Consider the following 19,190-nt stretch of genomic DNA (forward strand, 5'->3'; position numbering starts at 1 on the left):
TAGATCGCAGCTACGATCGTTGGTGAAACGACGGGCGCTGCGGAGTACAATGCGATTGCGAATTCTATGTGTCATTAGCTAAACCGCAAAATGCCCCGGCAGTCATGGTATGTAGGGTGGGACTCTCGGTGCTTCTTTCGTAGCGTTGCGTGCATATTCGTTATCGTGCGCCGCTTCGCGACACCGTTACGATGCACCGTACTTGCGTTATTTCTCCAATCGCAATCGTCCTCGAACGGTGCACTACCACCATCTTATTTCGCGCATCGATCGAATTGCCTGCGCTGCTGGGCCGTTACACCAGCATTGATTACACGACGATTACACGCAATCGCGGACCATGCAATAACGTAACTTTCGCGAGCGTTTTCACGTAGCTACAATTTTCCAACGTGGTTCATTTAGCTTGCGCTCCTACGCTACTCGTGGGTATTGCATGCCATTCCCGTGACAAAATCAATGATCGTAACAGATAAATCAAATTTTTGCATTTTCTCAGTAATATTGATTTTTTTTCCATTTTAAATTTAAATTTACAACGTTTTTATAAAATGTGAGTTAGCCCACTGTTGCAGCAAGTTTTAATTTATTTTACACATTAGCCATAGATTTTTTTTAATGACGTGTGCATTGCTTTTTTAGTATCTTTAATCTTTTTTGTAATAGTTTATTCGAGTTAGAATTTAGAATAGCATAACGAAATAATTTAATTCAATTTATTATGGGGCGTAACACGAAATATCCTCTTAACTGTTTTCTACCAAATTGTCTCTTTTCTATTATCCTCAGGTAGGTATTACTTATTCCGCAGATGCAACGGTAACAAGACGTGATGACAATGTATACAGACGTGACTCGATTAACATAAAGTATTGTTTTGTTCTCGAGCTACCTCAGAAAATGGCGCACAAAGCCTGCATCGAAATAGTAGATTTAATTGTCATGCCGTGAATATCGCGTATACCGCTTTGTCATTTTATTGCATTAACTGAAAATGAGGAAGTGCATCGCATACCGTTTGTAAATTCGCTTTAATGCTTTGACATTTCTCTCGACAAGTACGCTTAAAGAAAGTAATACCTTGTTCTCAAAAAGTGCAGTTTGAGATCGCAATGAATCGCAAGAACGTTAAAGTTAGCCCGTCTCTAAAAACATTTACACGTTTAACAGTCGAAAACTTTTTCAGCGATCTGTAGAACGTACAATTGAAGTTATAATTCGGTATTATTATAATCTGCTTAGGGAAGGCAAAAATCAGAATGAGACAGAAGAATTAAAAACATAAAAATAGAATGTTTTATTATTCAGTCATAGCTTTTATTCTAGAATAATATCTTTTTGTATCGGACAGTTTGCGAAACATGATAATCGCTTGCGAGGAAAGCTAAAGAAGACGATTTCATGTTTATACATTATATCTCGAATATTTGTAGCAGCACTTTAGTTTCTTTGCACATAACGCGCACTTTGAATTCGACTGTCGCATTTCGAATAAGATACGTCACGTAAAGTTTGTTTCATCTTGCGCTGACTGCATCTCGGCGTTTTCATAATGCTAAAGTTATTACTGAAATGTGATTGAGCCATCTGTGCAATGAATATCAATGTACTGTCTCCCCGTTACGTATTCATAAAAATATATACGTTTACAATTTATGTTCCGTATACGAGAGATGATACATAAAAATAGAAATTTATAGATTAAAGTCTCGTTTATTGAGTCGTTACATTGTCCAGCAATAATGAGACCGTCGAATTCAAACGTAAATTCCACGCGGCACGTAAATTACGTTTTCTTAAGTTAATCATTAATCGACGGCAAGCGAGCTTCGTTGTTATACTGTTATCTCTATTTTCATTCTCGCGTTATATGACGATGCATTCAAATCGCATAAAAAGTCTCTTTATCGAATGGAACGGAATAAATAAGACTAAAGTAATACTTTACAATGTTCGCGCCCAGAATTTTTCATTATCACCGTGGAGCGTCAGCTTCCACCGCTGAGACGCTCGTAAGCTCGTATTCCTGGATGAAATTCGTCATCAACCAGAGAGAGGAGAAGTGTAAATACAATTAAATATACATAATAATTATAATTAGGAAGTGGTATCACTGTTGGCGCAGCGGCTTGAGCCAAGCAATCTAAACAGTCGAGTCGAGGTTCAAACGGGTCCGAAGACACTCTTGACTCGATGTTAAGCGATATTTTATTCTAAGAGTTGATCGTGGAGACACACGCGCGAGATAGCTATCGAAATTAAAATGATTACGCCGACGCAATATTCGCCCGAGAAATCCGTCACGGTTTGCCAATTGATTGCGAAATTATTTGCACTATAGTCGACAAATGACGGCTGATTTCAATGACCACAAATGGACATAATGACGAGAAGCAGTGAATTTTAAGTACACGGCCGGTACATTGGGCTACCAGAATCACGACGGGCTGCAGGAGCATCTCTTGCGTTCCACGATCACGGCACACACATTCACATATGTATACGCACCCAACGTAATCGTCGCACGTTCCACGAGCCGAATAACGGTGCCGGTCCGGCCGTGATTCGCGACCGAGCGGACGACGTCCTATTTACAACGAGTTTCAGCTAACCACTCTCATCCAGACGCGCTGCAACAAATTTACAGAATCTGCGTGTGGCACACCGAGTATACGTTTCCACGCGGAAAGAGCGCGTCTTCAATATTTTCTCACTCTTATCACACACCGTTTATATACACAAGACCTTTATTCCCGCACCTCGGTATATATGCTCTATTTATACATATAAAACCCTTCCGTTTGTATTTACACACTCTGTAATATAATATCATATTGCACACCGTCCGAATACGCGCCTCGGAATCGCGCTTCGAGCATACAAGATCCTCAACGTGAAACTCGTGTTCCTCCTGTTGTATCCTCGCGGCTGAAAGCTCGTTTAACACGAACGACACTCGACGCACTTGGATTTGACTACAACTGATTCATATGTGGACGGATACGGTACGCGATCCGTTGGACGTTCTGTTGTTGTGTTGCCGTCGGACCGGCGGCGGCTGCCTCGTCCTCTGTGTCGCGCGCTGATTGTTTGGCACATCCGGCAACGCGAATCGCAGCTTCTCCCAGAAGAGCTTGTCGCCCCATTGCAGATATGTGTTCGTTTTTAAGTACAGTCGTATGTCTGGATCGAGATCACGCTGGTGCACGTCGCCAACCAGCACGAGAATCAATCGGCGTCTTCTATCCCTCAGCACTTGATGGTGCGCCGACTTGAAGTCGAAGCGACACCACTCGGATTTGATGAAGTTTTCCGACAGCACCATTATCGTTCTTCGCGATGACTCCACCGCCTGAACGATGGTGTCGGCTATGAAGCTGCCGACTGGAAAGTCCCGATAGTGAAGGCACAGTTTGTACGAAGGGTTACCCATTTCGAGCACCGGCGCCAGTTCTTCGGCAACGAACGCTTCGTCCTTCGAGCTATAGCTTACAAAAGCGTCAAACAGTTTATCCCGATCATCTCGATCGACTTCGTGATTTCGATAGAATATCCGCACACCGAAACGCGAGTGAAACCACACGCGCAGTTCATGACGAAACACGAAAGCGAGCATGCACAGAAGTATGACGACGAGCGAACTGGCTGAAGTGGCCACCAACAGCGGCAGATAATCCTGCAGGACCTGCTTCTCGATAATGGTCTTGGTGTAGTTGTGATGTATATCGTTGTCGAGGCTAATCGTGCCAGTGCAAACGGCGCTCTCATTGCCAGCGCGCTCGGAATCGCCTAGCGTCGTGCTCATCGGAAAACCGAACTCGTCATCCGCGAACACTTCATCGCCGAACGCCTCGAACTCCGTGACGTTGTACACACAGCGCAACGCAGCCGCATCCGTAACGCGGATGCTCGGATCGCGCGACCACTCGCGATAACTCTGCAGGTAGTCGCACTCGCAGGACCAGGGATTCCCAGCTAGGCTGATCTCGATCGAACTCGGCAGCGACCATATTACCAGGGTGGTCAGACGATTGTTCTGCAACCGTAGTATCCGCAGAGAACGCAACGGCGCGAACGTGTCATTGCCGATCGTGGCAATGCGATTGCGTTGCAGATGCAGCTGCCGTAATGCATCCAGCCCTTCGAACTCGTGACCGCGCAGCTCGCGTATCCTGTTGTCCTGCAGGTGCAGATCCTCGAGGTCGCGCAGCCCGTTGAATGACCTATTCTGCACGATCTCGATGTTGGACGAATTGAGGAACAACACCTTGAGCTTTTTACGACCGATGAAAGCGTGACTTGATACTATGCGTAGATCGTTTCCGTCCAAATAGAGACGCGTAGCATCCATCGGTATCTGTTCAGGTAGTTTACTGATGTGTCCGCCGTTGGAACAATCTACCACATTCGCTGACCACGACTGATCGTGATAACACGTACAGTTCTGCGGACATGTCATCTCGCAGTCGCACGCATCAAAGTCACAGCAATGGCATAGAGCGAAGCAGTGGGTCTCATACTTGCAGAGGAATTGCGAGTGTGATGCCTCGACCAACGGCACGAAGGCGTGCTCACGATCATATAAGAGCTTGCAGTAGATGCTTTCGAGGTCCATGACGCGCGGCTGCACGCGCGTCTGATTCTGCCGATTGACGCGCTGCAGCCACTCCATGGTGCAGTCGCATAGGTACTGGTTGTCGCCGATGTAGAACTCCGGTAGCGATTGATCCGACGGTACTGCGCTGATGCGCAACGCGTATGGCTCGAGATTCCGTATCTGGTTGCCTTTCAGGTCGACTCGCGTCAGATTTGGCTTCTTAAAGAACGAGTAGCTCTGTACTTTGGAGATGAGATTGTCATTGAGGAACAGTAGCTCGACACTCATGGGAATCGCGTTGCCAGTGATCTCCGTAAGCTTGTTCTCGCTCGCGTCGAAGGTACTCAGTTGCAGTTGTGTCTCGATCTCGAAATTGTTGCCTAATTCCTTGATCTCGTTCGAGTGTATGTCCAGCCACTGCAGCCCAGTCGGTATCATCGCGTAGTCGAACCACTTGAGCTTATTGTCGCTCACATTGAGCCAAACGAGATTCGGCAGTTTGGTGAAGAGACCGGTAATGTCGGTCAGCTGATTACCGTCGAGACGTATCGCCTGTAGATTCAGATTCTCGTCGAAAGTACCGGGTTCGATGTACTGTATGCGGTTTCGCGAAAGGTTCAGGATCTTGAGCTCTTTGATACGATCGAAGATGCCCTTCGTAAGATTGCCGATATGATTTTCGGTTAATCGAAGCCCATACAGCTGCGCCACGTGGTCGAAGGTGCCGCTTGGTATCTCGGAGATGAGGTTCTCGCCGAGGTCGAGAGTGCGCAGGAGGGGAGTGGCTTTCAATGCGTCTGGCACCGATGTCAGCCGATTACCGTTAAGATGAAAGTCCTGTAGGGACGAGGCGTTTCTCAAAGAGCCCGGATGTATCGTGTGCAACCGGTTATTGTCCAACGAGAGGAGACTGAGCACGTAAAGACCACTCAATGTAGTGGCGTCTATGACAGTCAATTGGTTGTCGCTGAGCAACAACGTGTGCAGGTTGTAGAGCGCCGAGAACGTGTTTTCCGGTAGACTCTCAAGTAGATTTTCTTGCAGCCGTAGTATTTGTAGACTGTACAGATCGCGAAAAACGGTTGGATCGAGACGCGCGATACGATTACTCGAAAGATCCAACACCACTAAACGCACCAGACGAGTAAACGTAGCCGCGTTCACCCATTCCGCTGTTAACTCATTGTGCGAGAGATCCAATACTAACAGCCGTGACAATTCGCTAAATAAACCGGGCGGTAAAACGCTCAACGTATTGTTCCTGAGATGAATCTCCTGTATGTGATCCTTGGCGTCGCTGAAAAGCTCCGGCGGCAGGCTCGCGAGCCGGTTGTCGGCGAGTCTCAAGATGGCTAGTGACGTGAGGCCTTCGAATGCGCGATCCGCCATGAAACTGATGGCGTTGCATCGCAGGTCCAGGCTGTGCAACCTTGTCAGACCGGAAAACGCTGCGCTCGGCAAAGACTCGACGCTGTTATTGCTGAGATCCAGTTCCCTGAGATTCGTCAGGCATCTCGTCGCAGCGTTGAAGCGGAAACCCGTGATGTCCCTGAGCCGGTTCCTTGTCAAGTTTAGAACCTCTAGATTGACCAGGGGACAGAGCGCGCCCTCCGGTATACCCCACATGTTGTTTTCACCGAGATCGAGCTTCTCCAATTGCCGAAGCTCGTCGGTGAATGCCCCGGCAGATATGTCGAGCGCCATTGCCGACCAGTCGGTGTTGTGCGTCCTCACGGTGAGATTGCGCAGTTCCCTGAGACCTTTAAACGCGTCATCCGACAGATTGCCGATCTTACAATACTCGATCACGAGCTCACGCAGCTCGACCAGTGGCCTGAAGCTCCCGGCGCTCAGAGAACTCTGGTAGAATAGCGCGTCGCTGCATTCCAACCGCAAGCGCACCGTATGCTGCGGCTGTATCACGCTGAAGTTTGTGTTCTCCAACTCGCTATTGATGGTTCGTAGACGACACACGAGCGACACGTCGTCCTCAGCATCGCCAGTCGTGATCCACTTGCATTCGTCCGGTGCCTTGTATCTGAGCGCCTTGCTCAGAGACGCACCTAAGACACCGAATATCGTGCCCAGCAGTATGGCGAGGAAGGCAGGACTACCCCGCATCTTTCCGCCGCGTTTTAATCACTATTCCATCAATGTGGAGTGGTCCCCCCCCGTGCCCCCCTCCCCTAGGGGTACCTATCTCTATTGCCAACTAACGCCACTCGTGCGTCTCGTGAAACCGGCGTCGATCCATCTAAACCACCACCGGGTCGCGGCAATTTCACCTCATCACGTCATCCATATCACTCTCTCTTTCTCTCTCTTGCCTTTCCTTTGCCTCGGTCGACGATCGACCTTTTGCACCTTGCTCTTTGCACTTTACGATCCTGGCGGTCTCATCCTCGGCAATTCGTCTCGTAAAGAAAGAGAGCGAATTGTTCGAACGACGCGCGCGCGCGCTAACGGGACGAAATAAACGCGTTCGCGAAAGAGAAGAAGGAGAGAGGAGCAGGTTCAGCGACCCTGAGATTATCGCCTCTCCGACGGTGAGAAAAATCTCGTGGACAACGAAAAGTCACCGTTACAGGTACGACGCGCCCGTGCAGGACTCCGGTAGGGCCCACAGTTCTACCAGGACTGGTTAGCGGAGGATTGTAAGGCCCTGGCGGACTCCGTTACCCTCTCCCCCTCTGCCGTTGCCGATCCCCCGGCTGCTACCTTCCACCGCTCACCACTCCGCGGTCGTCCTTCCTTCTCCCACCTTGTTCTTCGCCTTCTCCTCGTCGTCGTCGTCGCCGTCGTCGTCGTCCTTCTCCTCGTCGTCATCCTCGTCCTTATCCTCGCCGTCGTCGTCGTCATCCGCGTACCCGGGTCCTGACGTTCTGGCAATCCTATAAAAACAAGACAGGTACACTCTCCGGGTCCTTACAGTGGCTTCTCCACATCTGCAGCCTCCTCCATCCACTACGTTCTTATTTCCTTGTCTCCCCTTTTCGTTTTTTCCATCGCGCGTCCTTCTGCTCTTTCTTTCTCTCTCTTTCTCGTTTTCTTCGTGCACAGCACACTCCTCGCATCTCGTATTCTCCTCATCATTCTTTCTCTTTCTTTCTCTTTACCCTTTTTCCCTTCTGTCGATCTTCCTCCATTTCTTCTTCTCTTCCTCTCGATTCTTTCGTCATATTGCTGTTTGATCCGTTCGCAAAATCCTCGCCGCGCCATCATCTGTTCACACATCGTTTCTACGATTCCGTCACGTAAAATAGGATTTTGAAAAAGGATGTTTGTTCAATATCTTTATGCGAATCCTATTTACGTTTATATTCCGATTGTCCTATACTTTACAAATACTTTTTGTAGATTTTCGTTGTGTTCTTCCGCGCTCCTGATCATCCGCTTCTAATACAAACATATGTCAGTTCTATATTTTATGCAAATTAATATTTATTACTACGTTATGTATTCAATTATTGTCGATTTTATTTTATTTTTCAATTTTTCTGCATACTTGTTTGTGTTTCTTGGAGAAATCTATTTTTACTTAGACTCTTTTGAACCAAATCTTTATTTCTGAAAATTTTGTTCTGTCATAATAAAACATAAAAAAGGAAATGACATTTTATAATTATATAAAAAAAGAATCAGTAAGGATACATGTATTATAACTCAAAGAATTATTAAAAATATAAAAATTTCATAGATTATTATGTCTGAATATCTATATAAAATTAGAATATAATTCTCTTATCGCCTTAAAAGTTATTTAATTTTTTTGTTACTCTTAATTCTTACGTAAAATCATTTCTTGTAGTAGTTATTTGCAAATTTGATAAGGTAACATTACGAATGTTAACATACGACAAAATTTTTTAATTGATTGATCTTGTCTTTTTTTGATTGATTTTTTATTGATACTTTTAGTTGATATTGTACAGCCAAAATATTCTTAAAAAAACGATTCTAATTTACAAAAGCGAATCTAAAATAACATCTTATGTATCTATCTCTCAAAACTCGAATTAATTTCTTATAATATTTCAATATTATTCAATATTCACAATTTCTTGTAATATTTTAATATTCAAAATTCACATGCTTTATTCCAGTGATCATAAAACGATATTTATTGTGTCCGAAATAGTGTATAATGTCGTATCACAAGTGGTGTTTTATACGGAACTCCACCTTTCAGAAAGCAGTATTTAGCAGTTTGATCTACCATCGTTGAAAAGTGATTTGTTACTTTTACCTGCTCGAAGTAAGGTTCCTCATTGGTAGAAGATCTTTCAGACATCATCGTTTAAATAAGCGATTTAACGAACTTTATTCCTTCGAATTTTAAATGACCAATAGATACAACATCAGCATCATTACAATCGATCATTCCAGGATATATAAGTTACATCATTTGTGTCTTTTCTTAATTTCCTTGATTTTAATATAGATGTATTTTATTCTAATTCTTAATGAAAATACACGTAATGATTTACTCGAGAAGAGTTGTAAAATACTCGAAATCTCACCTTCGCCATTATTATTACCGACGATATAGATAAACCTCCGATTTCATAATTAAGCGTATACGTTTTATCCGTATTCATTGATCGTTATTACAAGATCTTTACCAAGGCCGCGAGGCTTGTGTCGATATTATATTTCACTCTTTCGCCAGTTTCCTCTCGCCTTGATAATTGCAACGGTGGACTGCATTTTAGCCATCTATAAGCGCTCGTAATATTATTCCCCGGGTGTCCGATGTTTTGCGGATTAACCATGTATCACGTGCTGTAAAACGAAACTGCAACCTGCTAACTATCTCGATTACCTCGAGTGAGTTCGCGCCATTCTTTCTCATTACACAAATATCTCGAGTTCTTCCGATTCATTCCCAGAGATTATTTTCGTCGGCTTTCGTCGAGACGCAATTTTTGGCCGATATTACATACATTCCCGTCAAGCCAATTACTGTAACCGCTTCAATGAACTATACAGACGTATCAAACACCTTACTGCTCTGCGCGCAAACTTGATTTAATCCTCCTCCTCCCAGGGTGAGATTATACTAATCGCAGTTAATTTACGAGTAATTTTGTTACGCATGAAAATTTATGAAGCGAGCGTATCTCTAATTATCGTTAACGACATTAATTCCGCGAATCGAACTTAGTCCAATATCTTGATAGCCCCTACGAAGATTAAACGTTAAGATTTTTAATCCTGACGACTTGGGCATTCCGTTATCGACAATTACATAAATCCCACTTCTTTAATCTCGGCGGTAGCCGGTTTCATGCCGATAAAGGCAATTTCCATGACTTTAGAGGGACCATAAGCACCACGGAACGATTCTTTTTTGTCAGGTTTGATTAGCGACGCAATGTGAATGGATCTTAAACAGGAGGATGCCCCAATGGCTGCGCCGCTGAAAGGTGGCTAGTTGGCGGCTCGGATCGGCGAAAGCGGTCAGTGATCGCTGAGGCCTTATGCCCGGGCCTCTCGTTGCTGACGATCAGGCACTGCTCCGGCACCTCCTTTCCTTTTACTCTCCTCTCTTCCCGCCTGTTCTCCATCCCTCCTCTTCATCTCCACGAGTCTCCCCACTGCCATCGCTCCCGGAGCCTAGTCTCCTTTCAACAGTGCAGGTGACGGGGCATTCTTTTAAATCTAATCAACTACCGAACCGTGCGTCGTTATGTACAGGGTGTTTCCGAATACGATATTCGTTTAACATGTTAAAAGGTCTTCTCTAATCTGACGAGGCAATTTGTAAAACCGTGAAAGATGCGTGTGGGCCCAGTTGCACGCGCGTTACGCATTGGTGGTCACGAACGTTGATGTTTGCTCAAGTTTTATTAATATATTGTGACTTTTCATATAAACACATGTCTTCTTATGTTAATAAATTATTACTAAAGCACGGCATCAAATTTTACATGTCCCTTTTATAAGATATTCCATGTTAATGATTTAAAAAAAATGAAAAGTAAAATAATACGAAAACAGCTGCGACAAAATTCCATTACAAGTCTCTCAAATAAAAATATCCTTTCAACAAAAACGCATGTAATATACAGGAGCACCCTATATATAACGGTACGCTGTCTCGCCTTCATGATATCACAATGACAAAGAGCGTAGGATCTCGAGACGTCGATGTCGCGTAATTCAAAAATTACGTAATCGGACCGTTGAATTGCCAGCTCGTTTCGTTATCTTCCAATTTCTCAGTCGCGTCGGTTTAAACCGGGCGCGATGCTCATTAGCTCCGAGCAAGGAAATCAATCAAAGATGTTCGGATTGTTACGCGTAATGGTGAACGAAACTACCGGATTCCGATCGTTGGCCTACACTCTTCACTTGATAAAGACAGATGCGCACCGACACTCAGTGGATGTCTGTGTAATTCCGCTGTTACATAACAATGACTACGGCTATCTTCGCGGTATGCGCTAATTGTAAAAAATTATTGATTGATGGATGACTTTTTCTTTTCCCCAGAACTAACTCGAACAAAGGCAGAATTAAGATTTAACGTTAAGTATTTTGATTGAATAAGTAGACATAAGAGCTAAGCAAACTATTCATGAGCGATAGGACTAATACATCTTTAAAACTTTTTCACGAATATATTTTAATTATTGTTTCTGAGGAAAAAATCTATCTGAAAGGTTATCATGAAGAAATGCTTTTATTTGAATTAATTTTTACAGAAAAGCCATTAATACGGCACTGAAGCAGTGTCATATTTTGAGGCAAGAAATGATGAAATTATGAATTATAATAAACCTTTCTATAGGAAAAGCTGTAAGATTTTAAAAATAGATTTATATACGTCCTTAAAAAACATTAACATTTTTGAGAAAATTCGACTGAAGGAGACACAGTATATCAATTAGAAATTTATAAAGACATTCCATTTATTTTTTCTTAAAAAGTATACATCAAAGAAATTCATAATTCTTCTGTGAATAGCACTAAAGTTCAAAATTAATTTTATGATTTTCTCATAAAAATATAAGCTTTACAAGGTTATTTGTAAAAGGAAGATAACATGCCGGAATTCGTAATTCATCAGTATCACGCCAGACTAATCGTCGGTCAGGCGAGCGTTCTCGGCACTCGCAACCAGCCAAGCCAGAAGCGCATTGCAAATCATGACGGGCTAGAATTTATGTTCCGATATGTGGTCTTCCGTTCCTTCAGAGATAGTTTACGTAACATCGATAAGAGAAAGATTTCCCGAGTATAACATACATTCTTCTCACGATTCTTTCCCGCAGGAGACTAATGGATTCTCAGTTTCCCCGTTCATTTGTATAATCACTTTAGAAGCCGCAGCCGCTAATTATCGCGACTTGAAGTTACAGAACCTCCGTGGAAAAGATCACTTTGCGATCTTGCAAAACCCCCGCAGACAAAATGGGATGATTTGTTGTTGTGTATACTTTCACTCGAGCCCCGGTCTAAGTTTCTTCCTTCTTGTCCCAGGAGCAGCAGCCTCCAGGCCGTTTATTGTTTTCAGGTGGGCACGGAATCACGATCCACCGTCGCCGCGGCCGCGATTCCCGCCGATGATCACCTGCTAGTTTCATCTTACAACCCTGCAACACGTTTTCTCCTGCAACCTTTTTCGAATGCATTCCACGGCGATTGCGCGGTTCGTCGTGGTCGGCTTTAGCAGCTTTAAGGAAGCGGTGGAACGTATCAAGATCGAACGAGAAAACCACGAGGAACTAAACTACATATTTTGCGTATTAAATTTTTCGACACGCACATTAAATTTTTCATTTTATTCCAATTTTTAATTTCATTATTATAATTTTTTAAAAATTGATAAATTGAAAAATTGATAAATTAAAAGGAAGATATACGAACATATTAAAAAAGTATTTAAGAATGCTTTGCTTAATACAAAGAAACTGTTCAAACAAACGCTTTTTTACGTGGAATTCGTCAATAATATTCGTAACTATCTTATTTCCGCGGAACGAACAGTGCGTAAATGCCTAAGGGCGGTTTGTAAAGCGATTACATAACAGTTTGACACGCTGAATCGTCCATTACATAGCCCGTTAACTCAATTATTATCCACTTTTGTGTCCATTACTATTATGCTATAACGCCGTGTTTCAATACGACTCTCTCTTTCTCTCATCTTCGCGAGTTACAGTTACGTAAGTAAGATGTCTATATACTTCCCGCGGTATATTTTAGTCTCAACGTTATCGACCGTTTTATTGCTCGTAAAAATAAATCGAGGTATGCGCGTGGCTTAACAATTAAATCGTCAGCAAGACGGGAAACTTGTTGGATAACTAGAAAAAAACAAAAAAAACAAGAGTATCCTCTTGAGGCGGATATCGTGTGGCAGCACAAATTGACGTTCCTATTGCATCGTATTACTCTAGCGTGTGCAGCACGTCGGACAGCCCGGAGACTAATATAAAAGGATAACGTCTTTTCATGTGGCGCGAGTCAGTCAAATGAGAACTACCTAAGCAGCGGCGATCTCCTGCGGGGACGTACATTTTAGCGTTGAAATAATCGTAGGAATGATAATTTAGGGAAAAGATAAAACATTTCTTCTCATTATTATTTTTTTTTTCAATCGGCAAGGAGCTTGTCAGCCGTCGTTGCGTTAAGGTTTATTATTCGCGCGCGGTGCATCAGGAGGATAATCAACGCGTATCAATAATCGGCGTGGAAAATTTATCGCTCCTCGAACGCGCGATCCCGAGAAATCGTTTTCCGCATGTGAGAGTTGCTCTCCCTCGCTCTTTTCTCTCTTTCTCTCTTGCTCTATAGATGGATGGCAAGAAGAGAGAAAACGAGAGGAAGGCCGTTCTGGCGGCTGAAGTCTAGCGCTACGGTCTTGAAGAGAGACAGATACATCGGGCTGCTGATGTATGGGAAAGTAGAAGGAAAGAGAGAGCGGAAGAGTAGCGTGACAGAGAGAACGAGTGAGAGAGAAAGGATCGAAAGAGAGAAAAAGAGAGACTGGAATGTGTGGGAGAGAGAGAGAGAGGCGAGAATACGAGAAGAGAGAATACGACGGCGATCGCCTGTAATCGAGTTGACCGTGAAATTTTCATTACACCTCTTTTGAGTTATGCATATAAATAAGGAAGGGAGAGCGGGTCGGTGTACCGGGAGCGAAGAACGTGGCAATGCCTTTGTTAGCGGAAGGTTAATGGTGAGGGACCCTCGGGTGTCTTATGACGCTGACAGCAGTCTCGTTAACGATTACGATAACTCCACGGGCTCCTCCGGGATGCCTAGCCGGAGCAACTGCAGGCAACCGCGCCGGTAGGCGACCCAAGGCAATCCAGAAAGAGGCGCACGGACTGGTTCATGGGCGAGGGACGAATCCCCACGTGCGATCGTCCCCAAAAATTAACGAACTCGGGATTGGGTTATCGCCCGGTTAGGTGTAAACCAGGACCGATGATACCTTTTGCGCGGTTCACTTGTTCCCCCTTCGCCTTCTTCTTCGTCTTTCTCTTTATTTTTCTTTGTGAGTACGCGATATAAATTGTCGCGGACAGATCCGAAGTCGTAATCCACAAAAATACTCAGATATAATTGCGGAGGAAGGAAGCATCGTAAAGACTCATCACCTCCGGGATGCGGATGCAACGATCTTGCTAAAAATTACGGCGGTCGTAATGATGTTTACTATTCTCGGTGACGATTAATTAGAAAAATAATTCCAAAAGTCCAATACTGAATCCAGTGTGTGAATATGTTTAAGATTATATACGGATTGTTTGATTCATTTGATTTGGATTATTCCTTAAAATTTTTGTAAGATGATGTTAACAACCTGAGTCGATATTATACAATGCAACGATCAAAATTGATGATTATGGTTAGCACGCATCATTCCAATTTTACGTGTAATCCATAGTTATCCGAAATTAAAAACCACTTTGGGAGCATGCTCCGTCGACAGATATCCTAAAATTAATGGCTTCGTGGATCAGCTGGCTCATCAAATAAAATAAGTTTCGAACGAGGTTTATAGGTTGAATCACAAAGTCACGGAAGAAGAGCGTATTACGTAAGATTTTCATGGAAACATCATAATTATGCTTAATGGACTTCGGCCAGTGACTCGCTAATGATAATCCAGTGATATTTTTAGGGTTAGTTCGGCTTAAATTAATCCTTCTTGTCGCCTCTTGTAGAACCGCTTTTTATATATGTATATTTCAGAATGATATGGCTCAAGAAACTTACTAAATTTGAGATGATCCAAGTATTACTAGAATATTTCCCATATTTTAGTATTCATTAGGATAGTATCTATCAGTACTATATCGCGTTGAATTATTACAAATTATTTTTAATGAAATTTAGTTTATTTGAAAGTAAATATACAGAATATTGAACACTGACATAGCATAGAAAAAATTGAAAACAATGTTGTTTATTTTAATTAAGAAATATAGAATTTTCGAATTGTGTTAAACAGAAATGTAGAATCATGATCTACATTAATAACAATATAAATAATGGTATAAACGTGTCACTCGTAATTTTATTATTTTGCTACGTAGATGTTGATTTTTACTTTAATATCATATAATTTTTTATTTAACAGTTACAAAAATACATGTCACAAAATTTTTTTTTATAAAGATACATCGACACTGTAAAATTATAAGATAAAGTATTGTAGAAGTTAAAATTAATGGTAAAACTATGAGTGTATAAATACGATGTGATCGGAGATTTCACAACCGATCTATCATTGCGCGAGGCACCGTCTTGCTTGTTACTTGAACAGGCCAAGCGTTTCAAGCTTTAATTTCTCAATAGTGAGAGTCTCGTTGCCTACGGCGGTTATCTCAGTCGTCGTATTACGAAGGTTTTGTAGTTAAACGAAACTACGCCGTCTGCAAGAGCACACCGTAGCCGAGTACAAAGTATGGTGCGCTTTCATGAGCCTAGTTTGATCCGCGGCAACCGCCGCATCGTACCGCATCGCATCGCGCCGTGCCGGGGCAATCCGTGGCAACCCAAAGGTAGCCAGAGGTAATCCCGAGAGTTCAAAGACTCTCGTCGGTGGGCGAGAGACGTCGTATCCCACCGGCGGCCACCCGAAAATTAACGACCTCACGAACCGGCTAAGACTCGGTAAACGAAAACTGCCCAATTTTTCTTTCTTTTTTCTTCTTTCTCTCTTTCTCTCTCTCTTTTTTTTTTTAAGCCGGTCGTTAAAATCCCGTCTCTGCACGCCGCGCCGCGCCGCGCGCGTACGTAACTCGCCGTACGTAACTCGCCGCACGGAACGCGAGGCGGGACGTGTGCGTGAGCGCGCGTATTGTCGGGTCCGGGAGCCAGGGGCGGATTCGCGGATACCTCCTTTTGCGAATTACTACGCGAATTTCGACCACTGGCCTACGCGGGTACCGTACGACTTCGCGGAAGCGCGGCGCCGCGTGTCGTTCCTTTTGCCCCGTTCGTATCGCTTGGCGTGTACAACCGTACCCTTCAGCACCACTCTCGCTTGATTATTACGGCCCGAGGATCATCGATCAGATTACGTTAAAGTGTAGGTCTCATTGATGTGAGTCGAAATTCACATTGCGATGGATTTCGTTGTTAATTTCACGAACCTGATCTACAACTCGAGCGTATGTGTATCGTCGATCGCTTATTAAATATGTACGTGTAGTACCGACGCATCGACCGTATGCAGCGGAAATCGCGGAATTGGCTTTAATCGGATTTGGATAACATTCTGCGGCATTTCAGCTGATTGTGAGAATCGTACGCGCCAATAATACTCTGTAACTCTGCATCTCGCTACCACGACTTGCGTTATTGCAGTTATATAAAGGTGTTGCCGTAAATTCACGATTATAAATAGTCCAATCGAAGCGCAATTACCAAATTAACACTTGATCTTTGGCTATTAATATCAAGCGAAGCGATCCTCAACGAGTGACGTAACAGCGCAGGTAGTAACGATTACGCAAGAACAATACGTTAAAATCCGCGCTTAAGCCAACGCTCCGCGTATGAGAAATGGCTATCACTAATCGTTACAGCGCCAGTACTTTGCTGTTCGACTGACTCGCTATCGTATTTCACGCGGCAGCGATATCTCTAAATATAGTCCAACATAGAGACTCTATAACAGAGTTTGGTTACGAGCAATATTGTCAAAATCCTATGAGAGAAAGACATATAAACATATATTTTTTCGCTGTATATATACTTTCTAAATTCTTTGGAGTGGAATCTCACTCTAAAGAGTGAAAATTGAGTTAGTTTTGAAAAAGAATTTTAAGTATAGCATACTGTCTGAAATTTTAAGAGTGAGATGTCATATTTTTCAGAGTGATAATTCACTCTAAAAGTTTCAGAGAGAGAGAGAGAGAGAGAGAGAGAGAAAGAGAGAAGAAGAAGAAGAAGAAGAAGAAAAGAGTACTATATACTACTATATTTCATAGCATAAGCTAGAGTGAGATTAATGCAGAACTGTATTATATATACATTTCTCTCTCGTAAGATTTTGACAAAATCGTACACTGAAAAAAAAGATTGACTGCTGCAGCAAATTAGATGGTAAAATATGGCATAGCATTTTTAATTGGTTGCAGCAGTCAATTTTTGGTTGTGTTAATCTATCGAAATCCTATACTGGCATTGCAGATAGGCTAACGCAACCAAAAATTGGCTGCTGCAGCCAATTAAAAATGCTATGCCATATTTTACCATTTAATTTGCTGCAGCAGCCAATCTTTTTTTCAGTGTAGTCAGACTGTTATAGGATCCATAATCCAGCGCTACTTATCATTTCACGCTTGAAAACCTTATGGCACGACCGAGTGGACAATGCGAAACACTTTTTCGTTCGGACACTTTTTGGCAGGTCGGCCCGTCCCTGACTGTATCCTACGGATTGGTTTAAAGAATGAGGCCGCCGTTATGGAGCGCGTATTTAATGGAATTAAAGTATGCAAAGGTGTATACAGAGGAAGTGCAATCGCATTTTTCTCGCACTGCAATACGATACTGGTATTACCGATGTCTGCATTTTTCAGCTCACTTTAATTTAACCTTTCTCGACTAAAGACCGACGTTCTTGATCAGTCCTATGTTATGTTCATATTTTGTTTACATCCAAGCATGGCCTTTTTATCATTGGTTGCGTTCACAGTAGGGAACGCTGATCCGTGAAAAATATTGGTTTTTAAGATTGGTTCGTACATTTAGATCTAACGAAAAACTAGGCAAGGACCAATCAAATTAAAGAATCACGAAGCTTTCTCTGCTCAACGCAGCCAACGTCAAACGATGCAATGATAGTCGGAATCACTGATGCCAAACATTGCTGTCGTGGTATTTTCGATCGAGAGACGTGCGCTTATGACATTCCTGGCATACAGAGGAACGTGATAATATGTGACATGCATTCGATGACAATGTGCACATGTTATTGTATCACAATAATGGCAAATGACTAATACATTCCACTTTAACGAATAATTTTGCAAGATAAAGCATATTTACGTGAATTTTTGTTTTCATTCACGTGGCTTATAAAACAGGCTGACAAATATTCATTTCTTTTAATTCGCGCGATAGCACAATATAATATTTTTATGGCGTACATGGAAGAACGAATTTTTGCTGAAATTTAAATTAAACCTGAAAGTAATTTTGTGGGACTATCAAAATAATTAGGACATTCAACCGTGATGAGCAATGCTGCCAAAAATTTTGATTCTAGCAACCAACTTGATCATTTTGTAGGTATCATTTTGATGATCGGACAAAATTATTAATTTTCTTAGCTCAGTTTTTAGATACTCTAGCAAAACCGTTCTTTCCATGTAAGACTAAAGAAACTGGATCCATAAACACACGAACTTTAGTCGCTGTTTTTTAACAATGATTTGTGTGGCGTTCACGTGTTTAACTAGGCAAACAATCGCTGGATGAAGAGAACAAAAATTTCAATTTCACGTCAAGATTTCGGAACGAGTTGGAATGTCGCTCTGGAATACTACCTTCGTGTTGGTTTAACGGAATCGCGCGATCGCTCTCGCTAGCGTCGATGCATCCACACTCCATAGTGAGGCTCGGACCGCGGACGGTACACCCTGTGTGTGCATGCGTGGGGGCAGGCTCATTTATTTTACCGCGAATCAGTATTGACAGGTTGCAATTTACAAATGCTGAGACTTGTTGGATTTATCGGCACTCCGCTACCCTCTCATTACGCAACCCTCTGCCCTCCGTTATTTTCTCCTCCACCCGCTGGCCCCCGCCGCCTATCCGGCTACGTTCCGCGCCATTCCACTCCTCGCCACTTACTCGCCGCTCGCATTTTCACCCTCCAATCTGAGCGCGGCCTTGGTACGTCGCTCGTGATTATCGTCAATTGACCTACACTTGATTGAAACACGTAATAAAAGAGAGCACGCGCAAGCAAGCGAGAGTCGCTCTCTCAAGCCCCGGGTGGACCCAAGAGGAGATTCGTTCGGGAATTTTCTCGCAAGCCACCAGCGACGTTCCGAGCTGGCGGTCGATCGATCGATCGAACGATCGGTCGTTCGACTAACATTTCTATCTCTTTCCC

The 19,190-nt window shown here is 43.2% G+C and overlaps 2 protein-coding genes across 2 annotated transcripts in view; one reads left to right on the forward strand and one right to left on the reverse strand.

Moving 5' to 3' along the window:
• Su(var)3-3 (lysine-specific histone demethylase Su(var)3-3) overlaps positions 1–19,190 on the forward strand; it is a 111,468-nt gene that overhangs the window by 58,693 nt on the left and 33,585 nt on the right. The gene's annotated exons all lie outside the window — the stretch shown is intronic.
• Positions 2,215–7,183, reverse strand: Tollo (Toll-like receptor Tollo). The gene has a single exon (XM_018451779.1). It carries the CDS (start codon positions 6,716–6,718, stop codon positions 2,987–2,989), a length of 3,732 nt encoding a protein of 1,243 aa, XP_018307281.1. The 5' UTR covers positions 6,719–7,183; the 3' UTR covers positions 2,215–2,986.

The sequence above is a fragment of the Mycetomoellerius zeteki genome, unplaced genomic scaffold (genome assembly GCF_001594055.1).
Source record: "Mycetomoellerius zeteki isolate Tzet28-1 unplaced genomic scaffold, Tzet1.0 scaffold321, whole genome shotgun sequence".
NCBI lineage: Eukaryota > Metazoa > Arthropoda > Insecta > Hymenoptera > Formicidae > Mycetomoellerius > Mycetomoellerius zeteki.